Source organism: Heliangelus exortis, chromosome 3, assembly GCF_036169615.1.
Source record: "Heliangelus exortis chromosome 3, bHelExo1.hap1, whole genome shotgun sequence".
NCBI lineage: Eukaryota > Metazoa > Chordata > Aves > Apodiformes > Trochilidae > Heliangelus > Heliangelus exortis.
The window spans coordinates 8494430-8513871 of NC_092424.1; the positions used below are offsets into that span (position 1 = coordinate 8494430).

Genomic DNA, 19442 nt, shown 5'->3' on the forward strand with positions numbered 1-19442 from the left:
TTAGTTTAAAAGAATTATTATTGCATCTTTAATAAGAAAAAACAATATTATTTCAATAACATTATAAAAAAAAAAATACACAACTATTCGTTATCAACCCCGATACCTCACAAAATGTTTATTTTTACATCTTAAAAAGTAAGCTAGAAAATTTGTGTTAAATAATAAATACCGATTAATAAAAACATAAAAAGGATGCTCTTTGTATAGTGATGAGTGAATTCAAATATAAAAGCCAGTAATTGTATATGAGGTCAGGCAAACTGTATCACAAAACAAGGGCCCAATTCATTAACTATATGTAGTCAGATTGCACTTTTTCTGCAGAATTTTTCCACAAGTTTCATTCAAGGTTTGTGTGATACACAAAAAACATGGAGGCACGAAGGAAGGATGGAGCTGGCAGGAAGCCAGGAATGCATGCTTACATAAGAAAAGCATTAAAATCCTAAATGATGCATTATGTATTTAGTTCAGAAAAAATATGTGAAAATTGACGCTGTGTTATAAAAATTAGCAGCACATCTACAAAAACAGCAGCCTCAGAGCAAAAAGCATATATTCTCACATGGAACACATAAAAAATATACAACCATGTTGTTGAAGAGAGCCTGAAATGTAAGTGAACTGAAATTAAGTAAGAGGCCTCTGGTCCCCCTATGAATTACTCAAGTCTAGGAAATGCATTTCAGACATTCTGCCCTCAAACATCCCCAGGAGGAAGAGGTATCACTAAGTTTACAGGAATGCTCATCATGAACCCACTAAATTCTTGCAGAGGATTTAGTTTTTCAAACTCACGGATATTCAAGAGGCTCTATAATTACTGTAAAAATGTTTTTAAAGTGTGTGATCACCTGTTGGTAATTTAAAAATAATGATTCAAGTAATGTAGTGGGTTTTTAATGAAAAAAAACTTCACAAAATAATAATGAGTTCTCCTGACACATTTGAAAAACATCAAAAACGACATGTACATCAATATGAATTTAAGTAATGAAGAATGAAAGTAATTTTTAGTTGAGAAAAATTTGTGTACTGCTCTCAATGATTACAGTATGTAGAATATGACACTGGTGTAATAAGCATACATCCCTTCCCTCCTATAAATAGTGCATTATTAATTGCTGAAAACAAACATACGATTGCATCATTTTTTGAGGTTTAAATATGGACTTCAAATCGTGTCCTGTTTTACTTACTTTTTAAAAATATTCTAACTTTACTCAAGAAATAAAAATTTCTTTCCAGTCACGTACTGTTTTTTTATAGATTTCAAACTTGTTTTGATCGTAGGGAAGTAAAATATAAGCAGAAAAAGTGCATTTCCCCACCAATGGCATGCAAGAAATGTGTGACCGAAGTCCAAAGAGTTTTATGAGTTGGGCCCACATTTTATCAAGAACTTTTTAAAAATTCTTTGTCCCAGTTCAAGCTGTATGCATCAAAATAAAAGTTATCTTAAAGTCTCTCAAGAGAGCGAGTCCAGCAACTCAGCACTGTACAATGAGCATAAATAATCATATATTTAAAATCTAAAAACTGAACGAGAAGTGAAATATCAGAAACAGATTTGATTTCTAGTACTCTACCACTGTAAGTTTCAACATCAGGATCTGGGTCTGGGAGAAGCTTGGATTTTTCTGTGTACAAAATAGTGTTTTATCATGTTAATTTGTATTAAAACATTCAAATTAGAAGCATTAGCTTAAAAAAAATTATAGAGTTTTAGGTCCTCTTTTCCACCCACAGTTTTTAGGAAAAGATTCTTAAATTATACATTCAATGAAAAAAAAAGAATTTTGTAAAAGCTCAAACATTTCTAGATACATTAGAGATACTAACTGAAACGACATCAGTTGTCTGCATGGTACCATAAAGCCTCTCTACATTAAGACCATCAAATGTTAAGGTCTTAAAATTGTTTCTTTATATATTATCAACAAGTTTCTCAGTAATATGGGGAAAAAGTTACTGTAGGCTTAACAGTAAAAATACAGAAGTTGTATGATTCCTAATGAGCTATATCCAAATACATTTCCCATTAATCTAGCTATACATTTGCACATATGTGCTTTTAATAGATTATTCATCTCCAAAATGTCATGGTAGTTTATGTAGATTTGTGATAGCTATTGTGCAATTACTTTTCTCAGACACCACAGACTGTGAATATCAGCACCAATTAACTAGAAAATCCTCCAAATCCCTGGCTAAAATACTCATCAGACAAGTGTAATTTGTTGACTACTCTGTGAGAAGTACAACATGTTGAAAATATCTTAAACTGGTGAATTTAATCACCTGCTCACCATAATCTCATTTTCAAGATTTGAACACAGACCTTATTTATCCCTTACAAAATACTCTCACTGATGCATTGCCTTCCCAAGGTTTATCCATTGCAAAGATCTTGTAGTGCAAAAATGCTGAAATAGGGTCAATAAGGGTTGTTTTCATTCTAAGTTTTTTTTTTTTTTCTTTTTTGGGGTTTTTTGTGGTGGTTTTTTTTTTTTTTTTTTTTTTGAGATACCTCAAACGCTTTGATCAGCCCATACATGAGTTATTTGCAGTAACAGCTGGGTCAACAAGCCAGCAGAGCTGCCAAGTTGCTCCATGTCTTTCTGTTCCTGCTCTATGCTGAATTTCACAGTTGCAGCTTAGCATTTTTGTACAAGGTCTGATGCCACTGTCATTTTCTCAATACACAGCTCCTTTTTTAACCATCATCTTCAATATTCTTCTGTGACAGTGGGAAAAAAAGATCTTTGGTCTTTGTTTTTATTGATCACACTCCTGTTTGATGATTCCATGCCTTGATTAAACCTTTCATTGCTCGTGCTATAAAATTACCAATTCTGCTTTACATGGCATGGACTCAATTCATTTAAAAGTAGGCAATATGTAACTGTATCAACACCTAAAACAAGATTTTTCAAATTACATATTTTCTGAAAGCTGACAATTTTAACACTGTTATGCAGCAATTCATCCACGTGAAGTACATGACAGCTAAAAAAAAAATCCAGTGATTGCAGCTTTTTTTGCTCCTTCAAATACAGGCATGTGTGCCTGAACATTATTAATTGCTTTCAAATTTTCACTTTTACATTGATAGAGACTTCTCCCTGATTTTCATATATAAACTGATAAAGCTTCTTATGACAGAAGTTATTTCTACCATATATTTTTCTAACAATGGTCTCTTTAAAATACCTAGCTTATTACACTGGGGTAGCTCATGAGAAGATGGGATCTTTTCTCTCTTAAAAGTATTTTATACAAGCCACAGTAAACTTGGACCATGTATTGCAGGTACATGAAATAAATGTTAAACAAAGATGGCTACTAGACTAGTACTCGACTGGGAAGAGGAAGATACACCCACTCCCCTGAAGAGAAGCAGCAAACCACTTCAATGAAGCAACCAGGCAAGAGCCCAGGAGGTGTGCCGGAGTTCACATGGATACCAAATTCAATATCCATATAAAGTTGTGTGAAAAACACAAGAAGCAGCAAAGTGACAAGTAACAACTGGAGTTTTCCTTTTCAAAAACTGGCATCAACACAGTGTGAGCCAGTGTTAATAATTGAAGTAAAAACATAGCAGCAGTCCTAATTGACACTCTTCCCTGACCTAATGTTGCCACTTTTCAGGATGCATGGATCAATTTGAAATTTCTATTAAAATTGAAAATATGCTACTTTCCCAGTGATATCACAAAGAAAGGTTGAGTTTTTCTCTGAAGTTTCACCCTTTTCTTGTATCTTTGTAGACACCCATCATAACATTAAGCAGATTTAACTTTATAGTTCAATGAACACCTCATTTGTACCTCTGCAGGAATTTCTTTCTATTCAGTTAATAAGTGACACAGCCAAAAGATACCTGCCTAGGGAACTGACCTGTAGAATCTGGGAAGGTACATTTATGAGATATAAGCAACATAGGTTGCAGTAGGACTGTGGGAATTTCAGTATCACAGATGTTTACATCAACTCTGAATGCAAAGCAGTAAAAGAGAACATATAATCTCAGTAGCAACTGTATTTATTTTTTTTTTCCTTAGATTGTGGCTTGCCCTCAAGGACAAGCTGGTAGTATGACAATTCAAAAAGCAAGAATTTCCATATGAAAGGTGACTTACTTAGAATCACCACATTTTAGCATTGGTTGATTTAATATTGCTGTTGGGAGAAAACTAGCAGGGTTTCACACTATTTGCACTTAAAGTGTTATGTTAACTTTCAAAAGAATAGCATAAATAAAATTATTCAAGTGTACAGGCTTTTTCCTTCTATCTGTAAGATAATATTAGTTAAGGAACTACCACGCAAAATAAGATCAACATGATTTGGAAATCATGATGAAATCATAAACATTATGATTTGGAAAGGAGAACAGAAACTACTTCAAGCAAGGCAAATATTTTAATATAACTTACTTAGCTTTATGATATTTACTTAAGTAGTATTTGTGTTTAATTTTTCCACTTGTTACTTCATTGTTATTCTTATCAAATCTCACTTTTGTAGCTCTGGAAATGTATTTTAAATTATAAATATAATTATCCTACACATGCTCAGGGTATACCTCAGGGAGCACTTGCTGATCACCACATATACAAGCCTACTTTACAAATAAATATTATATCTTCTATAATTAGTAAAAAGTTCTGCTGACCTTCTGACCTTCTATAACTTGAACAGAGATCCCTACTCTGTTTCTGTACTCATGCAAATCAGTGCTGACACATCTGAATGCCTCAATGCAAATCTTTGTTGCTGGTTTCAAGTTATAAAAAAAATAAATCCCAAAGTGTTAAAGAAGTTTAATTTCTTGTCTTTATGATTTTAAGTGAAAAACATCCACAAGCCCTGCCAAGGAAGGCCCTTACTCCAAATAGAAAGACTACAAAGAAAAATCAAGAAGCGTTTCATAAGAACTGTTCTTAAAAAACAAATAATCTAAAATTCCCACATATAAATACATCTAGTATTGTATAAAGACAAGTTCAAATCTCACATACCTGAGGGAGAATTATGAGCTGAAGCCAAAGATTTAGATTTTGAATCTGAAAGACGAGAAATGCTATTGGCTCGAGTTCTAGCAGAAACTTTACTGCTATCTCCCACTGATGTTAATCTTACACCACTTCTGATAATAGCTTCTGGGGTTCGAGATGAGGCAGTGCTCCTGGTTATTGTTGCCTCAGAATCACTTCGGGCTGATAAAGAGCCAAGTCGAGTTCTGCGAGGTTGAGCAAGCAAGTCTATTCTGGAAATATTTCTCCTCCCTGATGGAGGTTTTGATGTAGAACTTGTAGTGGACACTTCAGAAGCCACTGAAGCTTTATCAGCATCAGCAAGCTCGCTGTCTGAGGCCTCACCAAGCCGTGCTCTGCGCAAGAGAGAAGTCCTTGTGGGACGAGGCCTTGGAAGAGTGGTAGACTTACTGGACTGCCCAAGTGCAACAGGAGAGGTTTTTGATTTAGCTGACTTTCCTTCCATTTTGGAATGCAAAAGTTCATCTGCTGAAGCAAAAGGAACTCTTCCATGAGATTTGCCAGAGTAGGTTTCCTGGTCAGATGACAAGATATCAGAAATGGCAGAATGAGGGACGCTAGATGTTTGGTCATCATCTGTCAGGTCTACAGATGGTTGTCTCATTCTGCCACTGGACTGCACGGCTTTGCGAGCATCAGCTCTAGATCCACCGTCTGAAGAGCGACTTTTAGTTTTCTTTTCCATCTTTTCTCTGGCACTTGTTGCAGAAGTTTTTAAAACATCCTTTGAAGGGGAAGCAGAGGAACATCTATCTTTATATAAGGTTGTAAAACTCTTCCGCTTCTGCGTGGATTTTCTTTCAGTGTCACCAGTAACAAGACTGATTGTGCTGGCAGTATCTACATCTGATTCTGGTGATATGGAATTATCTCTGTTATAGCTAGGAGTCTCAGGACCTTCATCAGTTTTATTTTCTTCACGCAATTTAGCTTCAAGGAAAGCCATTACAGCTTCTGTGTCTTTTAAGATGAGTGTTGTATCCAGACTGGAATCAGTGTCCATTGAATCGCTTCTGTCCCGTATCCTGTTTGCAGATGCTAAGGGGGCAGCAGATCCACTTTGCTTATTTATGTGAGGAATAAGTTCTATAGGTATATTGGTGCTAGGCTTATCTATAGTAAAGCTACCTTGCCTCACTAATGGTTTTGAAGATTCCCTTTTTTCTCCTCCAGATGCTTTAGGACTTTGTCCTTTAACAGTTTCCTCGTTTTTTCTTCTTTTTCCTTCACTCTGTGCCAACTTTACTTCTGCTTTATCTGTACCGTGGCCAGGAGCCTTGTCTTGACTGTCCAAAGTTTTGGGTGACGTAGCAATCTCCTCCCTACCTTTTTCAGCCTGGTTTGCAGGAGATTTTGTAGAGGATAATTTTGTGGGTGTCCAGTGTCCTTGCTCCTTTCTTTCCTGTTGCTGAATTTTTGCTAAAGCCTGTTTCACCACAGAGGTTTCTCTGCCAGTTTCAACTCTCTCTTTACTGGAAGAACTGGGGAAAGAAAAAACTTTGTCTCCAGGAGCTTTGGGCGAAAGACCATTCATTGTTCTGCTTGACTTTACTATACTTCTGCTGTCAGCATCTGAGGCATGACCTGGAGTTTCTTTCTCTTGAAGTTCAGTGTCTTGCTTTTCACCTATTTCTGATCTCTGATGAGATGTAGTTTTTGCTTTTGAGCTTTCATTCACTTTCTCCTCTTTGGGAAGCTGTGGAAGTGTCCTTCTCTTCCGCTCACCTTGGCTGCTCACAGAAGCAGCTGAACCAGCACTTCTCATGGAAATACCAGACTCACTGATGTCTGTGTCTAAAAATGAAAAAGGGAAAAATACCTGAGAAGTTATTCAATAGGAAGGTAAATAGAAACATTAAACTTTCAAGACAAAACAGAACTGAAATAAGTCATTGGGTCATCCCTTTGTTCTACTGCATGACAGATTAGACAAACACTGAAAAATACTTTGTAAGTTCTTAAAAATCTCAGTTGATGGTGATATGATTGTCCCTATAATCTATCTGGGTACATAACTCTTAAACTGATTTTCTTATTCTTCAGCATGAACTACACTTTCTCCTATGTAGCCCAATACTGCTTGACACATCCTCATTAGGCATAATTTCTTCTTTACAGGAAAGAGTGAAAACACTCGTTATTACAGAGTGGAAATTCTGTTTATGAATTACATTAACTACCTCCAAACTATAGTAAGTTGTACACAACTAGATATATTATTTCATTTCACTGTTGCAATACATTTTGATAAAACCCAAATAAAACCATGTGCAGAATCCTGAAAAGAATATTTATCTCCAAACAGCCCCCCTGACAAAATGGACATTGCACTCGGGTGAAGGCCTTGTTCATTAGACATGAGGACTCTCTGCTCTCAAGGAGAGACCCTCATTTGGGTAACAACCCTGATAAATGGGGCCCTACCCTCACAAGAGCAGCCCCTCCTTTAGTGGCACTGTCTTTGCAAGTGGAGCTCTGTCTGATGGCCACCCTGGCAGGCAGGACACTGTCCTGCTTGATAAGGGTCAGGGGCAGGCAAGCTGCACCCTGTGGAGGCAGAGTGACATCTTGTGTCCCAGGTAAAGCCACTGGAGAGGGTGCATGAGCAGAAATAAGGGTTACTGGGTTCTTATTCAGTCACCCCATCTGGAGGGGCCCAAGTGAACACCTGCCTGTAAAAGATATGCCAAAGTCCCCCCCTGAAAAGGAGGCATAAGAGGCACACTTGAAATGCTGGATGCACACTCACCATCCAAGGACAAAAACTTCCTACCAAGATCATTGCTGGATCCAATGGTCTGATGTCTTTCCTATCTCTTCTTTCTCTCTTTCTGTGTCTCTGTTTCTAGCCTTATCTGGGCACATGAGGGTAACAGTGTTTCTAACTTTGTTAGGATTTACTACCTGTTGCTAAGTTTTGTTAGTTGTAACCTGTTCTTTTGACAGCTTCCTCGAGTTTTGCTAATTGCAATCCATTGCTTTGAAAATACCATAATTTCTAATTCTGCAGTTGTAACATGACATGCTTTATAATCTTACTTTTAAGTTGTTGTTTTTTATACAAATCTCCTAGGTAATAACCTTACTTCTGAATACCACACAGAGAATTCCTAAATTTAATCTCGATGAATGGGTTGTTAAAAGAGATTAATTAGAGGAGGAGGATTGGGCCCAGCCACACATAGACTCCTCTCTGAAGGAGTTTAGAAAGCAAGGGGGTCCAGTCCAAACCTCCCTGGGTCTACCCCCACGCTGGGGAACTCTACCTGTGCCCACTCTGTAGGATGTAACACCATACCCACCCAGTGTGACATGATATTTGGCTTGGCCCCCACATCTGGGGAGCTGTGCTCACTTTGTGAGAAGTGGCAGTGCCACACCCACCTTGTGGGATGTGACACCATGTGCTACCATAGTTTAAAATGGTTATCTCCTGAATAAAGAGATTACATATATCAAAAAATATTTCTGTATTACTACAAGTAGAATGTCAGGAGTGTCATACGAAAGAACAGTTAATTCTATACGATCCAAAGTGCTGATACAAAGCATATGTCTATAAAAGTAATGTCTAAAAGTCTGTAATGCCAGTACTGCTATGAACCATTTGGGTTTATCAGAGTCATGACCAGGACAGAAAAAGCTATATTCCAAAAGTGTACTTCCTAAAACTAACATATATCAAGAAAATGGAAGGAGTAATTTCAGAAGCAGGGTATGAGTGCAAAGACAAGAAAACATTCTTTCTTCTAGCTCTGCTACAAATAGGCAGAATTTCTTCCCAAACAAGGATAATTCTGGTTGTTCTTGAACAATTGCCCATCTGTGTTGTATCCCAGGCTAATTACTACCTCTGGCACTCTGTGACTGTATAATGGGAAAGGGAACACTTAATGAGCATCTGTGTCATTCTTTCAGGGGGACTATGGCATTTCTTCCTGCTTTGTAGTAAATTTCAGTATAAATATTCCACAATATAGGTTAAGGTTGCTCAAAATAAAAAGCAAAGTTTTCAGATACAAGAATTTGAGCTACGTGCAACATACTGTCCTTGAAATCAAACTCTAAAAAAACCATCTGTGTACACTGGGAGAGTATGTATAAATGTGAAGTATTTATGTTCTCACAGTAGGTTAAAATAGGTACACAACAGAGCAGTGTTACATCAGAACACCATTAAAAGGGAGTGGAAAGCAATTCTTACATTCCTAAACACACTCAACCCCAGATTTTAAAACTAATGAGTAGAGTAAGATTTCCTTGTCTGCTCCACAGCTCTAGGTCTTGTGTCAACAAGGGGCTACAGATTTTCCCTGCGAGACCTCCTGTCAAGGAAGAAGCTGCAGTGCTGGCAGACACTCTTTCTGCAGTATTGAAAAGCCCTACTCATGAAGAACGAACTTCCTATGGCTGAGAGAATGAAAAGAGTGCTTCTAACCCAAACAAGAGGCTCTAGTATAGAAATATAAAGCGAATGTATAAAAAATAATCAGAAGAAAACAATAATGCTGATAAAGCACATTCATTAAATTCTTAGTGGATACTGAATGCTCTTTAGGCAGAAAAATATGGTCATCCCATGAACTGCTGCAAGGAATAATTGATGCTGAATACTTCTTTTTACAAACTGAACTTCTAGTTCATAAAATTTTTCCAATTATGACAGTGCCCTCCTTGCCCATTAACAAACACAGCATGTGTGCTGTCAGAAACAAGCACTTACTACTAAAAAATAATACAAAATATTCTATTGATTGTTCTGAATTTGAATGTTTGGATCATATATATTTTTTACATTTATTCGTGAGTTCTTGCAATATAATGTGACAACACTAATTGTCAATCCACCTGGCACCAGGAAACTGCTCTGCACACCCTTTTGGCACCTTTCTCTGAAAGCTTGTCACCAACATTTTCTGTTCCACGAATATAAACTGGGGCAAAGGGCTTCCCCCTCTGCAAGAATTCTCTAAGTACTTAATGGAACATCAGCAATCATTCTGGACATATTGTAGAATTGCACATATCTGCTACTTTCTATCTGAGGTCTTCAGTCTTTTTCTTCCTCTCTACACAGTGTGACATCTTTGATGAAGAATGCAAAGCGACTCACATCTTTTTTCAAATAATCCCTGTTAGGACACAGCTGAGTGGGTAATATCTCTGAAATCTAAGGAAGGTTTTCCAATTCCTTGAGTGTCCTTCTTTGGAATTATAAAAAAAATTGGTGGTTCAGTGTAAAGCAGTGATTGCTTCGTGTGAAGATTGAGTCCTCTCAGAGTCCTACCAGATCACATATTTTATATACATATTCAGGCAGTTATCTTGCTTCTTGGTGAATTTCAAATGCTCTTTAGTAGCAGAAAGGTGTGGAGTTGTTCAGCACCATCTTTGGCTACATAGATGTTACGTAAGGTTCGATTACTAAGATTCCTAAAGAAATTATATGTATCTAAGCCAACAAGACAGACTTTGTGGATTGGTTGTTAGGTGTATATATATATATTTATACATATATACACACACACACCAAATTGTATTTTCATTATATCTTTGGTGCTTAAATGCTTTCTGCATTTCTCAAGTATTTTATAATACTTGCAGTATAGGTATGCACTCCACAGCAGCCGCTTCACTTAAAATCATGAAGTTCTTGTAATGGTAAAAGCAGCATTTACCTCTAGTTACTGTCCCATGTGAAAGTGACAATTTCAAACAATACAAAAAACAAAAGACCACCAAGCCCCTGACTAAGCACCCTAAGGATCAGCACCAAGAGCTAGGATTTTAAGAACCTTGTATGTACCCTAATCATAAAATGTCAGGTTGGAAAAGACCTCAAGGATTACCTGGTTCAACCCTTCTAGTTAACAGGGTTGATCCTTCCAAGCAGTGCAAAATTTGCTCTTAATTTCCATTATTAGTACCTAAATACTAGGTATAACAGATAATTTATTTTTTACCCCTTTCATCCCCTTCTACTTTTAGTATACTATGCAAAGAAAAAAAAACCAACATAACTACCATGAGGGGTAAGAAAAGCTATTATAAAGCAGCAGTTACTGGCAAGAATTCTTCCATTCACTGATACAGAATTTTGCATCACACAACATCAAATACAAAAGTTCCTCATTTTCCCAAAAAGTAAAAAAATGGCTATGAAGTTAGGGTGTATTTTATTTCTAGCTTTCTTTAAAATTATTTTCTTTTTGAATGCTTTCAAAACCATGCCAACTTTCTTTAAAAATTAATCTATCAGAAAAATAACTGCATTTCATTAACAACTTACTTTACCATGCTTAGACTTTCATCTGCTGAATGCAAACCTGAACAAAAATCCAGTTCCTAATCAATACAAAACAGCAGCTTCATTTGGGAAGAGATTCCCAATATTTCCAATTTCATCTTTTTTTAAAAATAGTGATTTATTCAACTTCAGAACTGCAAATCATGCTCTCTCCCTTCCTTTCTTTGTGTCAGAATAATTCACAGAATTAAAAGGTAACTGGCTTTTTCCCAGTCAAGAATAAACTGTACATGTAAGATCTCTGTAAGGAACACAGAAAGTATAGAAATAAATTTGCGTCACCAAAAATTGAGGACAGTAAAATCTATCACAAATCCAATTAGGAAATACACAAATTAGTTAGAAATTACTTAAGGTGTTGCAGGAGAAGTAAAAAGAATTTGAAAGAAAAACATTACCACCTATGGGATTCAAGACTGAGCAGTTCAGACAACAGTTTATGTAATCTGGTCATTTTCATGTGGAGTAGATAAACATGTTAGAAAAATCTGTGTCACTATACTTTTACACAGGTCTGAGGACCAGAGTTGGGGAGGGTAAAAGAAAACCATAGTGAAAAAATAAAAGAACATAGTAGTAGGCTTTTTTTTTTTTCTTCTGCAGTCCTGACAGCTGGGGAGAGTGCTGGGACCAGGGCTGCTGTCTAAGCAGAGAGAGAATCACAGGGTTCCACTCTCAAAGCAATAAAGACTTGGTTTATCAGTTGAAAATTCAGACTTATGAGAAACTAACTTACAGGTCAAAGATGTAGCTTGCTCTGAAATTTAACAGACATGGATTCTTCTAAATATAAAAAAAAGCAGCTACAACAAAAGAAGTAGAGGAAACCCATTACACTTATGAATGTGAAAAAAACTGCTAAAAACTATAGAAAAAGTAATTATTTCTACTCACCAATGCCTGACAAGTTATGGGACTTGTTCTGTAGGTCATGGTGTATCTTCAGAAGTGGTGTACACAGAAAAGCATTTCTACTTTTAAAACACTTTTTTTTGCTTAATGAAAAACTTTTAAACTTTGCTTTGATACTGAAAATTTCAAAGTCAGCTGGAATAAGAGGAAATGCTAGAATTGCAGGACAAAATATATCTCAAGTAGTAGACTGACAATTAGCTACTTCCTGATCATTTAAACAGCATATCCCTCTCAGAATATCAAGCATTCACCAATATGTGATCCCTTGATAGTTAACCAGTCAATTTTATAATGAAAAGCTACATTAGCTCCATTTCGTAATCTTTAAGATGAGGAGAGGAAGAAAAGAAGAGAAAAAGTAAAGTAAGGCAAACAACTCCTTTATAGCCAAGAGTGTAAATCTAAAAGAATAAACCATTTAAACCATAGAAATGGGAATAGATTAACCAAGGAGAGACATAGCCTGAATACCTGGCACTCACAAGAAAGGGTGATAAAAGTGTTCCCTGGTGAGAAGGTTTCTGCTGTTTTCAACAACCATGAAAGGTTTCCAAGGTAAGGAAGTCTGCTGTGCCTCAGCTGAATAATGACTGAATAATGAAGACTCAGGTTCAACTGTTTAACAATCAATCTATTAAAGGTCATTTTGGAGTCAGTACTGAGAAAGATAGAAGGAAATAAACATAATATGCAGACTCACCCACGCTGCACTTTAATATTAAACATGTGTGTTTTTTTGTTTTAGTAATGTTCAATTTAACATTTGCATTCTTGTGCCATGCCAAGCAGCACTACTGCTGAGCTCATTTTTATGCTGTTTCTTCTCAAGGATACAAGAGAATTTCAGGTGAAGATGAAGCACTAAGTGTAAGGAAGCTTCTTGTGATAATCACCCTTTTTTCCCTTTCATAGGTTTCTTCAGCATAAATTATGACAACAAGTACAGCTTTTAATACCATTTTCTAATGGAGCAGGCACAGATGACTCCAATCTGAGGTCATCTTGGTCATGACGTGTGTGATTAGCAGCCAAACTGGCCCACTGTGATACCCAACGTTTGCTTCCAGGGGCAGGAGAACCTTCCTGAGGGAGAAAAAAAGCAGAAGAAAAATTACAACTGTTTGATGAAATGTATGTGCTCTTTCCAGATTTTCTGTAGAACAGACATGTCAGAGACTGTTTTCCTGGAAGAAGATGAAAAAGAAGTTTACCTTAGTAAATTTGAGAGTCACCAGCTCTAAAATGGTAAATAAGCACACAAAATCTAAATAGTTGCAGAATCAGTACAGAATAAACAGCATTTCCTAATGCAGAAAACCTTTAAGCATCAGGACCTATATAAAATATACTAGAACATGTCCTAGATTTATAACCACACTTATTTCAGTACTTAGCCCAGAAGGACAGAAAAATACACATGGGGTATGAGTATGGGTGTGTTCAAAAATTCAAAATGTACTTCAGGAACAAAATGACATTTTATCAGTTTAGAAAAAGCCCTTGTCAATGAAACAGTGTATTTACTTCATCACAGAAAGACTATGCTAAGGAATGAGAGAGTAAGATAATTTATGATGCAAAAGAGGAAAATCAGGTCTTTGGTCTAAACCAAACAAGAAGCAAAGAAAAAAGTTAATGTAATCAGTATCTGATAATTTTTTGCAGCTGACCTAGAAAACAAACTGATTTACTTTCTTGCTGGTAAGCCTTTTGAAACCATTTAAAATGTAAAAGAAGTAAATATAAAATTAACACATCTTATGAAGTTGTGTTGTTATAATACTGAAGTATTTTTTTTCCAAAAGCTGATTTATAAATATAACACAATATTACTGTTTTATTCAACATATTATAATCATCTCTTGCTCACATCTCCAAAATTAGCCAACAGGCAACTGTTGATCCATATGCATTTGCATATGCACACACACGTATGGGCTGCACACTGTCAAAAGCCTTCTGGAAGTTTACAGAGTCTGATTTATTGGACTCAAAAGTCAAAGCACTGCACAAGACAGAAGTCATTGATTACAGTTCTCAAGAAGCTGTATAACCAGAGGCAAGTCAAACAACAAATCACAATTCAAGATCAGCAAAAGAGATGTGAAGGACATGGAAATACCAGTAACTTGCTTAGTAAGGAAATCTGTAAGAGCAATTTCAAAGCCTAGCTGAAGATGTCCTCCCTGTTCAACTCGTGGCATTTCTGTTCAAAACTGATTCTTGCCTAATGCCTTGGACACTCTGGGACTCATCTTTGTCCACTAAGCAACTCTATAAAATTTATTTAGGAGAAATGGAATGGTGAACATTGTCACCTAGTGTATGATGACTCCAGTAAAAGTTACTCAGACACTTGAAAAGACTTCCATTTATGATTTTAAATTTCTCCTGATTGAATGACCCTAATTAACGAAAACGAGTCACAAACCTTTTTCAGAATATGACTATTAAGTCACAGATGCACCAAATAATTTGTATGAACAATTAGAAAAATTTCAGCATTGTGAATTCATTTCTTAAAAATGTTACAAGATTCAAGCTTAATTACAGCAAAGGAAGGCAATTGTTTCTGTTATTCACAGGCATTTCTAACACAATGCAAGAAACAGGTTGCCAGAAAGAATAGTATAAAAACCCCATAAAAAATGTGCAGCATTTATGCACTGCAACTACTGCTGAAGCTTCATTTTTCTTTTATATCTATAAACTCTGCTATCTTTATTTCCTGTCTCCACTAGTGAGCTTCTATGCAATAAAAGAATTGCATCCAAAGCCAAATGAGATGTCTCAATTATCTTTGCTACAGAAAATGCCAACTACTTCCTTGTGTGCTACCTAAGCAATTCCAGAAATACAGATCTACTGATCAGAAATCTGAAATCCCCTTCACAACAGAGAAATATACTAAGACTCTGCAAATTAACTGTAATAAAGCAACATGATAAGTTGCTTTTCTCTGAAAGTAATTACACTACCTAAAAATGTTTGCTATATAGCAGCGTATGTAAATGTGTACTCTGTGTATACAAGCACAAACACAAAAGCTATGAAAAGCAGTTTCTTTTGGTAGCAGCTTAAGCACATCCAAGAGGTGAAAAGTTTATAAAACACATAAAAAAGGTTACATTCACCTATCTTCATGTTCCTCCTGTAATCCATTCCAATTTGCATCTTACAGGCTGCCAAGTAAGCAATCCTCCACATCTTCTCTTGAATACCAAAAGGAATTTCCTAGTCTTTCAGAAAAGCTGGTTTTCCATAAAAGATACCAGCCTGTTAACTTTGTGTTACATCTGCTCTGCTTTATGCTTATCAAGAATTCAAACTAAACTGGAGTAAAACATCTTCAGAAAATGTGCAAGTAGGTTTCTGTGGACTTGAGATTCAGCCTGAAGATGTAGGGCTTTCAGGCTTTACGTCTGAAAAACAACCCACAACACACACACATGACACCTGGAAGCATCTCCAACACTAGGCATTTCAGGGCAGAATCACATTTTTAAGAAATAAATTTCAGCAAGCTAAATAATAAAAATGTTTTTTCAGACACATATGCCAGTCATATATCATGCCATCCTTTTATAAACTGAAGTGTTCTTTCCTCCTCTTCCCACTCTACCTGCTTCAGAATCATATTCCTTTGGGGGTGATGACTTTTTTTTTTTGTTCAAATTTCCATACTGACTTTATTTACAGCCAATGTCTTCACATCTATTCTTGGAACAACACTTGAGTTCTACCTCAAATAGTTCTTTTTCCTTCTGTTGCACTTACTTGACTTATAGAGCAAAACCCAGCAATTGTACCCATCTCAGCTACTACTTTTCTAGGCTTAATGAACTGTATCAATCTGTTCTTGTAAGGCAAATCTCAATTTCTTTAACAACCCAAGGTGCACTTTCTCAAGCCTTGTGTTCACTCTTAATGAAGGAGGTTAATGATTCTAGTGCCAGTATTTCAGAAGTTCCATCAACACTTTCTACCATGGTGACAACATGGTACAACTGATATTTCTTTTCTACTGACAATACATTTTCTGGGGTATCCAAAGGTCATATTTGCCTTTTCACAGCCATGTGACATCAGTGAAACAATCATCCTATGTTTCAGTATAGCATCTAAGTTAAAGCAAGAAAGCAACCCTTGAACTTTGGAATGAATGGTTTGCTCTACAGGAGATTAGGAAATTAGTGTCATTAGAGAGTAATAACAAAAGGAAATATAGCCTCTGAATATACACTGCAGTTCTCCACTTCTGAGAAGCAATCCAACAAATATTTACAGGAATAGTTATTCAGAATGTCAGTGTTAAAATTATTTATTATATCTTCAGTAGAAAAGGAACATTACAGTCAATGGCACTGAAGACCCTAATGCAGAATCAGGTTTCTAATTGTGCTGCAGTCTTAACAAAAAGTTAAAAAAAACCAAACCCAAAACCAAACAAAAATCAGATCTGTCCTTAAGAAGTACAAATTCAATGCTGACAAATCATGCACATTACTTAAAGAACTGTGGTTAGCACAGATAATTGGTCACTGAAAATTAAATGTGTAAATCACAGACCAAATATCTGCTGTACTTTTATTAAGCAAGCTTACATAGTAAGAAAAATAGGAACAATAAGAACAATAACATTCTCTTTGTTCACTATCTTATTTTGTTCCTAAATCATACTCACCTTGGTTGGCAAGTGGCAGCTTATAATATAGAAAATTTTAAAATTTCAATTTTTTATACGGTTGGATTTAGCATTATTACTGTCTACCTGTAACCACTGAAAAGGCAAGAACCAGTGCATGCAGGCTCAATCCAACTGGGCCAGACATTCACTCTGCATTTCATTAAGTTTCATGACATACAATACTTCAAGGTACCAAAGCTTATCATATCAAAGCAGAAGCTGAGAATTTCTTTATAAGAAAAACAATTTTTCAGGCTCTTTCAAAGCACATTTTTCATGATGCATCACAAGCCCTATAAGTTAAGATACTTAAACTCAGAATAATCTCCCAACCCCAAATTGTTTTCATAAAATCTTCATCGTTTCTCAAGTCATCTTTTCCATTTCCCTGAATTGAAATACATTAAATTTTTATTACCTTGAGTGGCAGTTTCTATGTCACTCATGTTCTGAATTCACCTCATTCTTTGAATCATCTATAAGTGCAACTGTGATGGAAGAAATGAGTGGATGCAAGCTTGGAACACTGAGCTACCTGACCGTTGAGTGAAGATGTTCAGTTCAAGGTTTATTAACATATGATCTGCAGCTCAGTAATGCCACAAGTCTTCCAAAAACCACAAGCAAAGAACATGATAACCACATACTTTACAAATCGAACATATTTACCTTTTCCTAATGACCAAACAAACTGGTTGTAAATTTGGGTAGTGAGACTTTAAATATTACTTCTCTCAATTACTAACTACCACTCTCAATAACAATTAATGATTACTAACTCTTCTCTCAATAGCTATCCTCTTGATTATTTTCCCATTAAGATACTACAAAACATGCCTGTATTTTTTCTGAGCTACTCTTTTACTTCTGCATACATATCAACCAACTTCTGGTTTTTACTTTCTTCAATAAGCTTTTTCCATCTTCCTCTGTCCTCATGTTTTCCAACACAATCCTTGCCATATCCACATTGCCTATGTCTGTTTTGCTTCCTTAGTGACAGAACAATTTTCATGCCCATCAAACTATCATGCCTTGTAATAATCTTGTAAATTAATGCTATGCAAAATAACCCACCCCCTTTAGATGAAGACCTTTTTATTCAGCAAAACATCCACAGTAATAAAAAGGCATCATTCTTGTAACTTCATTATTAACCGAGTATGGCATTGCCAGAAGGATTCTTAAAGCTGGCCTTTAAGAATCTTAATTCTTAAGAATCTTTAAGAATCAATCTTCTAATATAAAACCCTGTTATTTGCAAAATATGACAAATATGAAAAGCTCACTTATGTTCATACAATAATTAATCTATTCTTCTGCTTACAAATTATAGAAATGAAAAAAAACCAATTCTTGTAAAAATTTTTAAAACTGATCTGACACAAAAGACTATAGAGCTGCAAAAGGCATGGAAAAGATGAGAAAGATTGTGGTTATAGATCCATGCAGAGCAGCAAAGTCAAATGCTAAGTTCCTCAAACTCTTCTACACAATATGTCCATGCTGCATGGCAATAATTTACCCAAACCAGTTACCTCAGAGAAACTATTCAAAGATACCAATCTAGATACAATAACATCCTTAGTACATTAGGACGGCACAGTAGCTGAAATACAAGCACGATAAGGCACATCTCTAGGAGAAAGACTCCTAAAAGCAGTGATTTGCAAAGCAGGCACACAGAATCACACTTAAAGCTCCCGATGCATTGCAGAAAATTTGCTTATATATAAAGTTTGCTAATTTACAGAATCACGCATCAGAAAAAAATTTGCCATGGCAAGTGGAAGTAAGTGTGGTGTGATTTGTTACTGATACCAGATTAATTCTGCTCCAGTGTGAGCCCATTCTGTTCCCAACACATTTCAAGTTATCGTTTATCCAGCACGACGATACCAGAACGCCTCCCATGATTCCAATATGAAACAGTTAACATCTTGTTTGCAGGCATATTCTGAGTCACATGTAAAGAACAGGAATTTTCCTTTCCTTACTCTTTCACCAACTGATTAAATTATACTGATTCTGAAGCAACTACCCTAAGTGATTTCTCATGAGTGACATCTCACTTGTGAACTTATGAATGTAAAAACTTGAAGTCCTCTGGCTTTGGAAAAAATCTGAAATTCATTATCCACCACTTTTTTCCTAGCTGATTTTGTGTCACACATTAGATGCATACACCTTATTTCTGAATTTTAATATAGTTACTTGCTTTGGGCTATAAAACATAACCAGCTTTTCCTCAGTTCTGCTGCACATCTTACAAGAAGCGTATACTGTGGAAATGTGTACTGCAAATATAATATTGAAAGGAAGCTCTTGCTACATTTCCAATACACTTTTGTTAATGCACACAGAAAGGTAGCAAAGTTTAAAACACTTTCACAGTATTAAAGTGTCTCTCTTTGACAGAGAAGTTTTGAGAATGCAATAAAGGCCTAAGAAAAAAAGAAAATGCCTA

The 19442-nt window shown here is 35.9% G+C and overlaps 1 protein-coding gene across 9 annotated transcripts in view; it reads right to left on the reverse strand.

The window, feature by feature from the left end:
• The window catches only part of CEP170 (centrosomal protein 170), a 91522-nt gene that overhangs the window by 16248 nt on the left and 55832 nt on the right, over positions 1-19442 (reverse strand). For 7 of the 9 annotated variants that reach the window (XM_071739104.1, XM_071739096.1, XM_071739100.1 and 4 more), the window contains 2 exons: positions 13245-13371; positions 5031-6860 (listed from right to left, as the gene is read on the reverse strand). In XM_071739104.1, coding sequence (XP_071595205.1) covers positions 5031-6860; positions 13245-13371 — 1957 coding nt within the window. Of the gene's footprint in view, positions 1-32; positions 1644-5030; positions 6861-13244; positions 13372-19442 lie in introns of those variants that run through there. The other 2 variants (XM_071739102.1, XM_071739101.1) reach the window with 2 other exon arrangements.